Source organism: Tachypleus tridentatus, chromosome 5 (assembly GCF_004210375.1).
Source record: "Tachypleus tridentatus isolate NWPU-2018 chromosome 5, ASM421037v1, whole genome shotgun sequence".
In the NCBI taxonomy this organism is placed as follows: domain Eukaryota; kingdom Metazoa; phylum Arthropoda; class Merostomata; order Xiphosura; family Limulidae; genus Tachypleus; species Tachypleus tridentatus.
Genome location: NC_134829.1, coordinates 9,981,274 through 9,995,500, shown reverse-complemented (window position 1 = coordinate 9,995,500; position 14,227 = coordinate 9,981,274). Strand labels below are relative to the sequence as shown.

General features: G+C 29.1%; 1 protein-coding gene across 10 annotated transcripts in view; it reads right to left on the bottom strand.

The window, feature by feature from the left end:
• The window catches only part of htt (huntingtin), a 303,204-nt gene that overhangs the window by 203,698 nt on the left and 85,279 nt on the right, over window positions 1-14,227 (bottom strand). For 9 of the 10 annotated variants that reach the window (XR_013028209.1, XR_013028210.1, XM_076501072.1 and 6 more), the window contains 6 exons: window positions 12,694-12,925; window positions 11,831-11,995; window positions 10,852-11,051; window positions 6,147-6,346; window positions 1,888-2,152; window positions 160-305 (listed from right to left, as the gene is read on the bottom strand). Coding sequence is in view for 8 of the 10 variants with exons in the window: in XM_076501072.1 (XP_076357187.1) it covers window positions 160-305; window positions 1,888-2,152; window positions 6,147-6,346; window positions 10,852-11,051; window positions 11,831-11,995; window positions 12,694-12,925 (1,208 nt within the window). In the remaining 2 variants the exon portion in view is untranslated. Of the gene's footprint in view, window positions 1-159; window positions 306-1,887; window positions 2,153-6,146; window positions 6,347-10,851; window positions 11,052-11,830; window positions 11,996-12,693; window positions 12,926-13,492; window positions 13,585-14,227 lie in introns of those variants that run through there. The other variant, XM_076501079.1, reaches the window with a different exon arrangement.

Below are 14,227 nucleotides of genomic sequence, written 5' to 3'. Positions count from 1 at the left end.
CAGTCTATTACATATTACTGTATGATTCTGTGTTAAAATTTAAGTACTATTCTTACAAAATATCAAGAAGTTGTACAATTAACAGTACAGAACAAGTTTCTATATTTAAAATTGTTGTTTAAATGCCTTATACTACTGATACTTTTATCATTAACTTACCTTGAAATACCTTGCAGTTTGGAATGTTTATGGTGAGTTTTCTGGGCTACACTTCTGCTACTCCCATAAACTATTCCCCAGGCTGTGGTGAATACTGTAACCAGATATTTCTCAGAGAGTTGACAAAGAGCTTGGCAACATCCATACTGGAGAAAAATCCAAAACTTTGTATAAACAAAATATTTAAATAACTAAAGAATTGTTTATTATTCATCAAGTAAATGTTTTTAAATACTTTTTAATCAGTCAATGCAATTTCTCGTATTGTATTTAGCCCATTTTATCCTAGCCTGAAGCAAAAGAAACCGAATACCTTGAACTTTGTGTAATAAATTAAGATACAATATGAAACAAAGACTTAAAAATATAGAATTACAATTTATCATTACAACAGTAGAAAAAACATAGCATTAAAAATAAAGTATGGATAACCAATGCACAGAAAGATCTGGAACCTCAAATTTATCATTTTTGTCATAGCTCAATACAACTCAATTTTCTATCATTTGTCTACTATTCTAGCACTTCTATAGCATCATGAAATTCAGAGAAATTAAATATATGTTTTTAGTTGGAATCCTACAGTGACAAAACAATTCTTTGCCTTTTCCATTTGTTAAGACTAATTCAACAATTTCATTTATTTTCCAAAGGACGTGGTATTATCATTACTGAAAGGTCTTGATTTGAATAAATGTAATATGCAGTGAAACGATGTATACATTGTAGAAATGAATTGGAAGACCTATTTCCTGACAAAAAGCTAATATGTTACATTTTCTTAACATTTCACTACCACAGCTTTATTAGAAGAAATCTACTAAAGATTAAAAGGCGTATTGTATCTCAGAACAGCTGGTATGGGTATTAACACTTTAACTAATAAAGCAGAGAACATTTTGACCTTACTAGGTCATCTGCAGATGAACAAAAAGGTTGTTCTCTGCTTTATTAGTCAAAGTGCTAATACCCATATCAGCTGTTCTGAGATATATTTTTACTTCAAATGGACTTCTTATCATCAAGAAGGTATACTATTTTTCCAACTTGAGTAATATTTCACCTACACTGCAAATATCTTAGGCGAGAATACACTCAAACAGTATACTAGGTGCACATGTAAATGAAGTTGATTATTTTTAAACTAATATGAGCTTTATATGTTTAAAGCTTTTTACAACTTATTAGGCCTTTATTTCAATACTTTCTTTACCAAATGAATTCTGACATAAGAATTAAACAGAACATGTTTGCAGAACTTTACAAAACTTAGTTTGATGATGAACAACCCAGACACAGAAATGACCATAACAACACAATTATAGAAACATTTTAGTATATACACCCATTTTATCTTCAGACAATTTGCAAATTAACTACAAAACAGTAATTAAACCGCAAAATGATTGTTGAAAAGAAATTTTTTACAACCATAAACCTTTATAATGGGAATATTGCAACTTGCAGAGTAGAGGGAAGTGTTAAAACTAGTAAATGAAAAAGATAAATAAGCTCTGAATACATGATAATGATGACTAAGTTCACATTTTCTCATGATCTGATAAACAGTAAATGTTTATTGTAGAGATTAGAAATTGTGAAGCAACATATACACAGGCTTACTACATTGTTTTTAAACATTTAATTTTGTGGGTTCAACAAAAGTTTGTTGTTTAAATTCAATTTGTTTATATTATTAGAAAGTAATGATTTTACTACTTTGCTTACTGTCATGTGCCTTGAACATGAAGTGAGCAAACACTTAGACAAAATGCTGATGATTCTTGATAGCGAGGCTTCTGTAGAAGAAAATGGCAAAATTGTTTCTTTGTAGTTAAATGGATGTACAAGGCCATGAACTAAGGGATGAACACTTCCAACCAAATTAGGAAGGACAGAATTTAAAAAAAAAGATGTTGTTTTTTCTTTTGCCACAGCTACAATTGGGTCATGATGAGGATGATCTGTTGGGTAAAACAAATGAGGCACTAACCTGTAATAGAAAATTAAAAATTACTTAAAGAATTGTGTTTTCTAAAACAAAGAGCACAATATTAAACAAAAACAGTGCACCAAACATTAGTGTGAACAAATATGCATTACTCATTTTTCTTTCTTTTGTCAAGCTGACAGATGTACATTATGTCAAAGGTATAAGTAAATGGTATTTTAAAATATTTTTAATACAAACAGGCAAGCTATAAGAATCCTTGTTCAAGATTCTCATAAGATTTTTAATGCAAAGTTGAGAATTAATCAGACATTATCTGAAATATAGATGCTACAAAAATGTTTTACAGAATGCAAATAAACAACTAAGCTCCAGAGTTACAAAAAATCTGGCATGTGAATATTGCATTGAAAAATATATTAATTTCAGCTCAATCTTCTGTTTAAGGATTATAAAGGAAAATAATAACTATACTAAATAAAAACAAGGTAAAATTATGAACCAAAGCTAACTTGTTAATAATAAATAATAATACCAATAGCTAAAATGTTAATAGGCTTTAATAATATGGGAAATGGGTAATTCTGTAAGCTTCAGTAAGTAAGTTATCAAATTTCAGTTTAAACATTATACATTGATAATTTGAGTGTAACGTGTGTCTTATAATGTTCAACATACCAAGTGACATGCAAAAAAATCTATATTTAAATGTGTTCTTTTGCAACTTACTTTTAAATTAAAAAATTAACTGAAATTGGTTGAAAGAAATTGGCTTTAATTATAATTCACAATTTCATACCAAACCAACTGACATAAATTCATAAAATAGTAGTTCAATAAGATTTTGAATGCAAGTCAAAAATTTGATGACATGGCCATTGACCTGTTATGCTTCACGATAGGGTTAAATACACTTCAAATGACATTTTTTTGTTGATCTTTATATTCTATTTATTATCTCTACCCTATGTTTATATCTCTAATTGTAATACTAACTTTTAACATAGTTTGTATATCTTCACAAAATTTTGCATTATTTCAGTAAACATTAAAAATATTTCACATCCAAAAAAATCATTTTTCGTAAAGTACCTTAAATAAGCTAAGAAAAACAAATTTGTCTGTGAATATACTGATTACTTGTTTTGAACAGTCCCATGTACAAAGTAATTTTCATGTAAAGATTAACAATACTTTTCTTTATTTCAAAAACTTCAGATTTCCATTGTATAATCTCTCCTTCTAAATAACTTTCAATTTTTTTGTTTTCAGTAAAACTTTACATTTTATCTGTTATTTTCTATACCTTAACTCCATGCAACATTGGTAAATTTGATCAACCTGATAACTACCAAAAAATGATTGAAATAAAAATAAATTATCCTTTTTTTATATCTAGAATGATTTCAAATTGTAACATGAAACCGCTTTTGTTCATCCTAAGTAGCTTTAAGCTCATAAAAGTATACATATATTTATAATTAAATTTTATTGTTATACTGTCCTTTGAACTGAGGCTACCTACTGTCCACACCATTATAAGTTGTAAATCATTCGAGGAATGTGCAGCTATGTTACCCTATCAAATTACATTATACACATGCTACTATGAGCTGTTTGCATGGGTGCCTTGTAAAACATTTTCATTATGTTTTCATTTATTTTACCTGATATAATTTTAATTAACCTAAAGATATCACTGTTTTTACATTTTAGTTACTTTTATAATAATAAATAAAGAATAAACATGAAAAACAAGAAATAAAGTACTTATCCAATCTTTCTCTTGCTGTTGATTGTCGATTACACTTAATCCTACTTTTTTCATACTAATGTTAGTAATGCACTAAATAATAGACTAACAACATGCAAAAAGTAAACAATTTCCCCTAATTTCCAAATTGTTTTGGCTTTCTAACTATGCAACAAGAGCCAATACAAGTTCATCCAAGCTAGTCATTAGCTTTCACCTGCAAACAGAGCTTGTACTCTGAAATTGACAATTATCTGTTATGAACTTATTACAGAATATGTCATTTGATAGATGAAATTCTTGACTTTGTATTTGTAACAGATAACATATAATTCAACATAAAAGAGAAATATTAATAAATCCTAAGAGAGAAAATGTGGCAGGTGGGTGTAGCAAGAGGAATCTGATTTGCTATTTCATAGCACTGTAATGAAACAAAATTGAAGGATATAAAAATTATAGTTTTTTCTTTAACAATAAATATTTTATAGTGAGTAATTAGCATTTAAATTTGTACTTTATGGAGGGATGGTGGATAAAATAGAGAATAAAAGTTGTGGAGAGAAAATAAATATGTTATATGTGTCACAGATGAGCACATTCAGGATACTTTTTAGTATTGTCTTGTAGAATTAAAAACTTAAAAAACATATATTATTAAAATATAGGTTATTAACTAAGAGGTTGTGCTATACTAATTTGTATAACATTAACAAAAGTAGTTTAATAAAATTTTGATTATAATACACTAAAACTTTGTGTTATTTACAGTAAAGGATACCCATGGCAAGAGGGTTAAAGTCAACATTCCTTTTACAGTATGGAATTGGTCCACTAGACCATTCACATGCACACACAGTTACAAAACAACTTGTCAAAACCTAACTCTGACATTCCAAAATAAGCTCAAAAATACAGTGTAAATTAAGAACATAATATATAGATGAAACTAAATTCTCAGGTTGTGCTTGTGTTAGGAAACATAAAAAAAACATTAAAACTACAATATCAACATTTCTGATTTAAAATTTCGTGTTATAATCATAAATCACAATATTTTTTGAATAACCTTAATACTATACATGAGGATGAATATATAAAAATGGCAAAACTCTAAGAAGCAGTTACCATTATAACTCATGACAGTAAACTACCTCAGTTTAAACCAAAACTTTAGACAAACAACCATTTGCAACTTGGTTATCTTCATCAACAACTAAGAATGTTTCTAAGTGCTAGACTACCTGTTAACACTTATTTATTTAGTCATTATTAATAAATAGTTTTTTTTTACAGATGTAAGTTCAGTATATGTATTACAATTTAAAAATTTATACTCATTACAGGTCTTTTCGTATGTTTGCATTATTGCTATGTTAAATGTTCAAAATATACTACTGTAAAAAATGGTCACATACATTCTACCCAAAGAAAATCTCAATTAAACAGCTAAAAGCTTGCAGTCATAATAATAAAAAAAATATTTAAAATCTGTGCAATAATCAACAAAACTTAAATTCCCATTCTTTCATTTTTCGATCTCTATTTTGACAATTTCAATTTATTCTTTAATACAAAAATCATAACTTACATATGCTTTTTTTCAAAGAAAACTTCCAATCTTCACTAAACATCTGACAAATTTTGTAAAGCTACACATACTTTATTAACAGTGTAAATACTTAAGGTGTTCAAAATGTGTACACAAACTTGTATATATGAAAAATTAATAAAAACAGACGTATACTGACTGAAATCTTTCAACACATTTGATTTTAGTGGTTTCACAATGATCTTATGGCCTCCAGCACAATTTTTTTAATTTCTTGAAGCATTTTAGTTTCTCTATATATTTTTGTAGACAATCTGTGATTTTGTTGTACAGATAATTTTTAATGTTGTCAAAAATGTGCAGTGAAATTAAATAAAATAGGGATTTAATACATACCATTGCTTTAATTGTCTTTCAACATGTTATTTAGATTTATGGTTCTCCTACACCACTGTGTGTTTATATAAAAAAAACAACAAAAAACGAATCTCCGAGATCAATCAATGTACAAAAATCATTAACCTGAATGACAATTACAATTACAAATGTGTACTCAATGTGATAGCCATAAATTGTACTTATATTCAGCAGTGAAGATTTTTAAACAAATATCACTTTATTATGGTTACAATCATACCACTACTCCCACCTAGCTAAGAATGACACATGCTGGTAACCAAAAAAAATTCATAAAAGAAAATTAATATTTTCAAACAAATTCTTGGCCCTACCTAAAAATGGTGGATGCAGCCATCTGCCGAACTCTAAAATCCTCTTCTCCCAAAAGTGGAATGACAACTCCTCTTAAAAATCTTTCTTGATAATTTAATGTTTTAGGCTGTATTGAATTTTTCTTAATTTTCTTACAAGATTCTTCTAAATACTGAACAACACTAAATGGAATATCACCTAACACTTCAAGTAGTTCAACCTGTAAGAAGAGTCATTACAGAATTTAAAAGTTTGGAAAATTCCTTCAAATTCAATAAATAATCTCATATTTCTTAGAACATTTCAAAGAACTTTATAACGTATTACATCCAATGAATTATGCAATATTACACTTTTTATTTTAAAGTAGTTTTTCTTTATATATATATTGCAAACAATACCCATTAGTTATTTTTCACTAGAAACTATAAAGAACTCAAACACAAAAATGTTACTTTTTTAAAAGTTTCTTTTTAAAAATCATCTAGTGATTATGACCTCCATCTTTTTTAATTTATTTTGACAAAGAAGCAATCCTTATGACAGATGCATAGAACTTTCCAAATAGTATCTGTCTTTTGAAGAAATTCATGGAGCTTTCTATTTCACTTATCATGATCTATCATATACATACCATTAACAGGGAAATCTGATACGTCACACAACAAAAAAAATCAGGGATGTATGTGTTAGCAGTTATTTACAGATACTAGATAAGGATATTCCATATGAAAACAAAAGTTATTAAAAGGGTAATGTTGCATAAAGTACACCCTTTCTTTTTTGTTGTTGTTATTATTAACTCCTTATGACCTCATTGCATACTTTGCTTTGTGGAAAGTAACAACTCACTCATTTAATTGATTAAGTATTTCTGTCTTCAATTAAAACCCAAAATTCCTTAAAAATATACAAATGTGTCTTATTACATGGTGCATTTTATCATCCTTCCTGGGCAAGCACCCTCAAACAAAATAACCCATGTATGCCATCAGACAGTTTTAATTACCATACAAAACATTATGGTAATTAAGCCAGCTAACTGTGGGTGATTAAAGTCAAAAGAATAAAAAACAGTAGAAATTTGCCATATTTCAAGGTCTTTTCTTTATCCCCCTAAAATAAAGTACTTCATGTACATCAGCTGATAGTTTCCAGTTACCATACCAGAAGTTACAGTAATCAAGCCAGCCAACTGTTAGTGACGGATGCTAAAATGTACACAAAATGGATCATCTTTATAGTATAATGACGAAATCAGGGATACATAATTTAGCAGTTATTTAATTTACTAGTTTTCTACCTAATAACTATTTTAATGGTAAAATAATAAAGGGAAATAAAAATGTCATATCATATGACGAATTGAGGGCTCATGCATAAAATTTGTGACATTTTGAAAAGTATTTTCAGAATAAAAAAAGAATTGACAGCAAAATATCCTTAACACTTTTCCCATCACATAAACTTATAATTTCAAATCATTATGTAAACTACATTAAAAACTGAAGCAACTTTTAACTTTTAACTGTGTGTGTATGATTATGATAACATTTGGTCAAAACATTCTACATTTGTTACTATCTATGTTAAAACTGTAATAAAGTTTCTTCATTATCCGTCCAATCCATTTTCAAAATTTTCTGACCAATCCCATTAAGGCAGAAGTCAGAGAAATACCCAATTCGTCCTCAAATTGCTGAGAAGAAAATTGATAACAAACGTTGGATTGTAGATAAATACATCTGGACAGTCACGAGAGTAAATTAATAAGAAGAAACTGATCTCTTTCAAGTGATAACAGGTTCTAATCTAGACCATATGTCCAAAAGAGGACCATACAATAAGAATCTAAACAGACCTCCTTCTCCTGACACTGATAAGCCAAAGTATGCTGATCAAATAAACATGGGGGACATGCAGCAAATCTCCCAGCATGAAAAGCAATATCAGGAGGTGAAGGAAAATTTAAGTAGTCACCTGCCATCCTTTCTGATAACATGGAGTAAAATCAAAGCAATAGAAGAGATCCCCAAAACTACACAAACTCTATTATAACCAGTTGATAAAAAGACTGACCTAGTAAAAGAATGAGCTGGAAAAAGTACTTCTAAATTCTCGCCTGTTGTTCACAGATCATTCAGAAATGTTGCCTCAGAAACCACTGGAGAGACAACCTTGGTCCATGTCTTTATTTCACTGAGGTTCATGTCACAAACAGTCTCACCTGAGAGTAACCCTCCACTGGTTGTTGACAAACACTTAATATTAGAGGTGAAAGAGAAGAGGTCTGATTGGCCTCTGTAGTAGAAAAATTAGTTTGGGAATTCATACCTGTTGATAATTTGTCTTGTTGTTATTAATAATATTAAATAATGTACAGTTATAAATGATAAAATAACAGTAGATGTGTTGACCACATTTAAATTCGCAATGCAAATATTAAATAAGCACAACGCTCCATGCTAAATGCTTTGTTAAGAAAAAGCAATTACATTATTGGGATAAGGTGCTTATATACAGTGCCTAAATAGAGGGCACACTGAAGTAAGAGAAACTTGCAAGTTAGAATTTGCTTAAAGCATTCAATTAGGGTAAAAGGGATGAAGCAAGTGTTCTCAATGCACAGATAGGCAAAGTGTGGAAACCCTGGAGATGGAGAAATAGTAATTGCATCAGCAAATAAATACATTTTGAAATATCATTTGTCAAGGGCTCCAGTTCAAGCTATACTATGCATCACGATATTGTGTACTATAGGCAGTTCTTAAATATGTACATTACATTTTATAATAAATAAAAAACTACTGATTAATAATTATATATACAATAATACTTTGTTATTTTTGGTAATTAACTTACTTAATATGAATACAAATATGAAATAAAACTAACACATTAAAACTTTGTAATTTTATTCTTTCTTAAAATTCCAAGCTTTATTTCAATAAATAAGCTGTTCATTTTCATTTTGATGTCTTTCAGACCTTTAAAACACAATATGCTACTGACATGGGAAAAGTATATCAATGCACTAAAAATTGCATGATCAAAACGACTTATTATAAACATATGATCCTCCACAATCTATTTTTCAGAAAAGACAAGACAGAGCCTTGTCCACAGCCCTTACACACTATTTAAGAAAAAACCTAGTTACTGTTTACATAATCTATTGCTATTAAATCTCTCTTTATACACCATGAAAATTAATGGTAAATAAAAAGACCAATGTAGAAAAAACAAAGTTAACGCATAAAATACACATGCTAATATTCTAAATGAACCAGAATTAATCAGTATGCAATTTTCTGGACTAAATGTTAACTTTTTTCATTATTTCTGTCATAGAAGCATCACTAAGTCACATGAAATTCATTGAATTTTTTGGTTTTTGTCAGCAAAATGAAATTTTGTGATGTCTTCTGTGCAAGGAACATAAAACATAAAAGTCACATATTTTCCCAGCTTCCATTACATGTGGGAATTATGCAAAGAAGAAATCCTGAAATAAGTTCTATAAAGTCCTCATAGGTGTCAATTGGCTTAAAAGTTGATCATACAATTCTCTTTTATTTACTGTGGCTTAACCACATTTTATTATGCTGTACCTGTGGTTGTTTGTTATTTCTGTTCTATTATGTGTTTTAAAGGAAAAACTCTTAACCTAATTGTCAGTAAGAACACATACAAAAGTGCAAGAGATTATGAGAATTTATACAAGTTTGATATAGCAGTCTAGAAAATGTAGCACATAAAGGCTCTTGTAAAAACTATTCAGGAAAGCCTTAACAAATTTCCCAATTAAATGAGATAAATGGACAAACAGATCTGTAAATGATAACTTGATTAATATTTATTCACAAAAATAAATGACAGTTTCCATTTTATTAGAACAGAAAGACCATAACTAATGTAAACAGGAATGTCTTTTTACACAAAAAAGTTTCTTAATTTATTAGTATATAGTTTAAAAATCCTCGTGATTGCATGTAAGTAGTTCTGGAAGAAGAAGAAGGCGAATTTAGAACCATACTAGACTTTAAGATGACACAAGTCAGTCTCGAGCTATTACCCCAAACCAATATAATAACTAACAGCAAAGTCACTAGTGTCCATATTTTAAAAATACAATCTAGGTGTGCATTTTTAATGTGAACATTTGGTTATCACTCATCTGAAATTTTTATTCTTAAGTGTAAAAAATAGAATTGAAAAATGGCAAATCTATGTATGTGTTTAATACAAAAACATTCTTTCTTTCTTAGATTATAAGGATAAATTATTGTATTTGTAAAAGATTTACTAACATATATCTGTTTTAATACTGACATTCGTTTAAGTTAAATTTGTATTTAGAAATGTATATAGCTATTCACTAGTTGTAGAAGATTCTCAAGTGTAAGAATCAACAATGTATATGTAAACACCACTCCACTGAGTAAATTGTAGAGATATCCACTTAAAATTAATTCACTCTTTGTAAATCTTTGATAGGATATTTAAGTTCCAGATCAGATAGAAGATTCAATATTGTTTGTAAAACTTTTATGTATAAATCATTATTTGTAATAGCTGTTATTATAAATTTTATTATTGGTTTTATATTAAACTATATTTGTTTCGAGAAAGAAAACAATTAACTAACTTCTAAATTTAAATTACCTTTTAACTCAGTTTCAGGCTATTTGAAATTGTAATATGTTTTATATCATAAAAACCTACCTTAACTAGCCAGTACGGAATATCCTTGAGAACAAGCAGTGCATCCAACACTCTTAAGCCCAAGTGCCCTTCGGAACACTGAAGCAGTGATATGAGACAATGCTTGAAAGCCAAAACAGCCATTCTGCAAGCAATGGCAGAGTGATCCTTAGTGACTTGAAGCAGTTTATCTACTATCTCTGCTAATTCCAGGGTTGATGCTAGAACATAAAAGAACAGTAGTCTTTATAACACTGCTATGATTCCAAATACCAGAAACCCACTAAAATAGAACAGTAATTAGATGTGATGCATATTATTATTCACCTCTATAATTACAGTTTATTGGACAATACATTACGTATATTACACCTCGGTTGTACAATATGAACAGTTAAATGTTTATGCTGGCTTATAATTGTTGTTACTCCTGCACTACATGTACCAATTTGCTATGTAACACAATAACTCGTGGTGTGTGTGGAAAAGAACCTTAAATCCATAGTCCAACACACTAGCCACTATATCATGACCAATTGGTGATTCAAAACAAATTCATTAAAGTGTGTGAAATGCAAATAAATTTACAATTTTATCAGGTGATAGAATTAATCAAGATAAAGCTTTCAATGTACAAAACACAGATCCTACCTCAACATTCCAAGAAATTCTCAAACACCCAGCCACATATATATTACAGTATAAAGCAGCTTTTATAACATTTTCATCATGTCACAGATGCTCAATTTAACATTTCTCTTATTAGGCCTTGTCAATTCTTCTTGTTTCTCGTATTTTTTGTTAAGATGTAAAATTAATAATGATCTCTGGTTATCTGTAAAATATGTATGCCTAAGTGAGAAAAGCTAGGAATGAAAAAAATTATTATATAATGTTTTGTGTTTTACCACAGGATTTTTATTACTACTCTTACTTATCTTAAAAAAGACCTCAGCAAAATTCATACATAACAAAAAAACTTTATAAAACAAGTACTTACTTTGGCCAACTTCACAATTAGACCTGGACCATTTATCCCACCATACACCCCAACTAGATAAAGCACTTTTCAGGAAAAGGCCAATGAGAAGTGCTGTATGTCCCCTCAAATGTGGATCACTATGTTTTGTGAAATGCAACACTTCACAGATCTTTTGTTGAGATTCTGATAATAATGAAAAAAAACAACATTAATAAGTCAAAATGAATTATTTCCTATCACCTGCACCTTTTTTTAAATTATAATGTTATCAAATTTGTCTTTGGTGCTGCCTTTATCAGTAACCCAAAACTTATTGCATAAACATAATATTACCTATTCCAGTAAAGCACAACTAGAGTAACACTGGAGTGAATTCTTACCATGATGTTAATATAATTTTTTTTACATAAAAGAAGTGATAAATATGTAAAGTACAACTGAATAACAGAGGCTCATAGCAAATGTTAAGGAAATATATAAGAATCTCTCTTTTAAAATCAGTTTTATAAACAGAAAATCTTTAAAATACAAAAAACAGAAAGTGCTAACAGTTTATTCTACACGTTCAGATTTGTTCATTTTCATTTAACGTTTTTTGTACCTTGTTATATTACAATGATATTTTATGATGACATTATATATCCCTGAACCAGTGACGGTTCTTGATAACCATAAGCCACTAATACATGTTAGAAAATTTTTAAGAGTAAATGTGCAGCATGAATTAGGGCTAGTGTTGAATTCTTTACAGTTAAATACATTATATGCTACAATATATCAATGATATGTTACTGTACAAAATGATTAGAGCACATTAACGGATGCTCAAAATTTTATGCAATTACATGTATTTAGTAAGCACAATGATGTTTTCAACTAACCACACTGTTTCATCAATTCTGAAGATTTGTAGATATCCAGAAAAAAAGCAGAAGGATATAGAGAGAGTACACTCCCCAAACAGCTCATTGCTAATGCTTTAATGCTCACTCTTACATTCTGATCTGGCAAGACTTTGCCTTTTACACCCGTAAGCAGGAAGGATGAGGCCAACAGTCGTGCACAGAAGATCAAGGGAAGATCCTCATCAGTAAAGCAGCCAATGTTGATCATCTGAAAGTACACCTTTCTTTAAATACAGCATTTTGTAAAAAAAATTACCCCTTTTACACTTAAATCTTTTTTTGTGCTATTACAATTAACTCTCTGCTTACAGGTTAGATCCTTTGAGTCTAATGCATAACCACCAAAGTAACCATGGGGTTCGTCCTAGTGTGACTTTTGATAACATGGCATATCCTCACAAAAGTTCCTAAATTATCAGAAAAAGTTGCAAAACCTATGCAGAAAAAATATTTTTATTTGACTATTTTTGCTAAAGAGTTTTTATGAATTTGCTCATGAATTTTTAACCAAAATTTTCAACTCAAAGAAATTAGACAATGAATCATCACTCGTAAAATTATAATTAACATGAACAGCAGTGAGACTTTCAAAAGCACACAAGAGTGGTTTCATATACTTTTCCCCTACATTAATATTTCAGCTACAATACATTACACATGTAATCCAATATATGATTATTATTCATGCATTAATTTTTATATTGCAGCTATTTTTTTATTAAAACACAGAACAATACATAAAAACATACAGAAATTAATTATTTCTAGTACTTACAATGTTATAAAATGTTTTGTACTTGTCACTAATAGATTGTATTTGTTAACCCTCATTGAATTTTGCATATGGAAGGGTGTAGAAATTTAGATCTTATACATGAATTCTGAAATATAAAAAGAATTAAACTGCTTGATACCAGAAAAAAACTTTAGTTTATCTAGCTTTCTAACTAAGTTACATGAAAATGTAAAGAACGTTATTACTGTTTGGACTATTGCCTTGATTATTACACTTCAAACACGTCAACAGTATATTGACTTTACCCATGTTAATAACTTAGGAAGACCAACAGTATTATGCAATTCAAAATGTCACTTTCAATTTGTTATAAACACTTATTTCAGAAAAGTACAGGAAAACTTTGAAATCCACATCCAAGTGTAGAAAATAGGCATGCCATTTGTCAAGAGTTAGCAAAACTTGTTTCCTGTGGCAGGGAAGAATCAACCCTAAGGAATTTGAAAGAAGAATATGTAAATTACCCTAGTTTCTATCTATACAAAAAAGTATAGCATATGTGAAGAAGTATTCCAGTTACAGAGACAAAAAGTTAAGATTTCATGAGCTTTTGTGTTATCTGACAAAAAAAAAAGAAGTTTAAGATTTTTCTTTGAGGTTTCTTTTGAAGTAACAGAAGTAAAACTTAGATAATATAAAACTTTGGATTATATTATATAATGTACATGAAAACAACAATTTCACTGACATACATAATTACTGAAATCCTAGGAA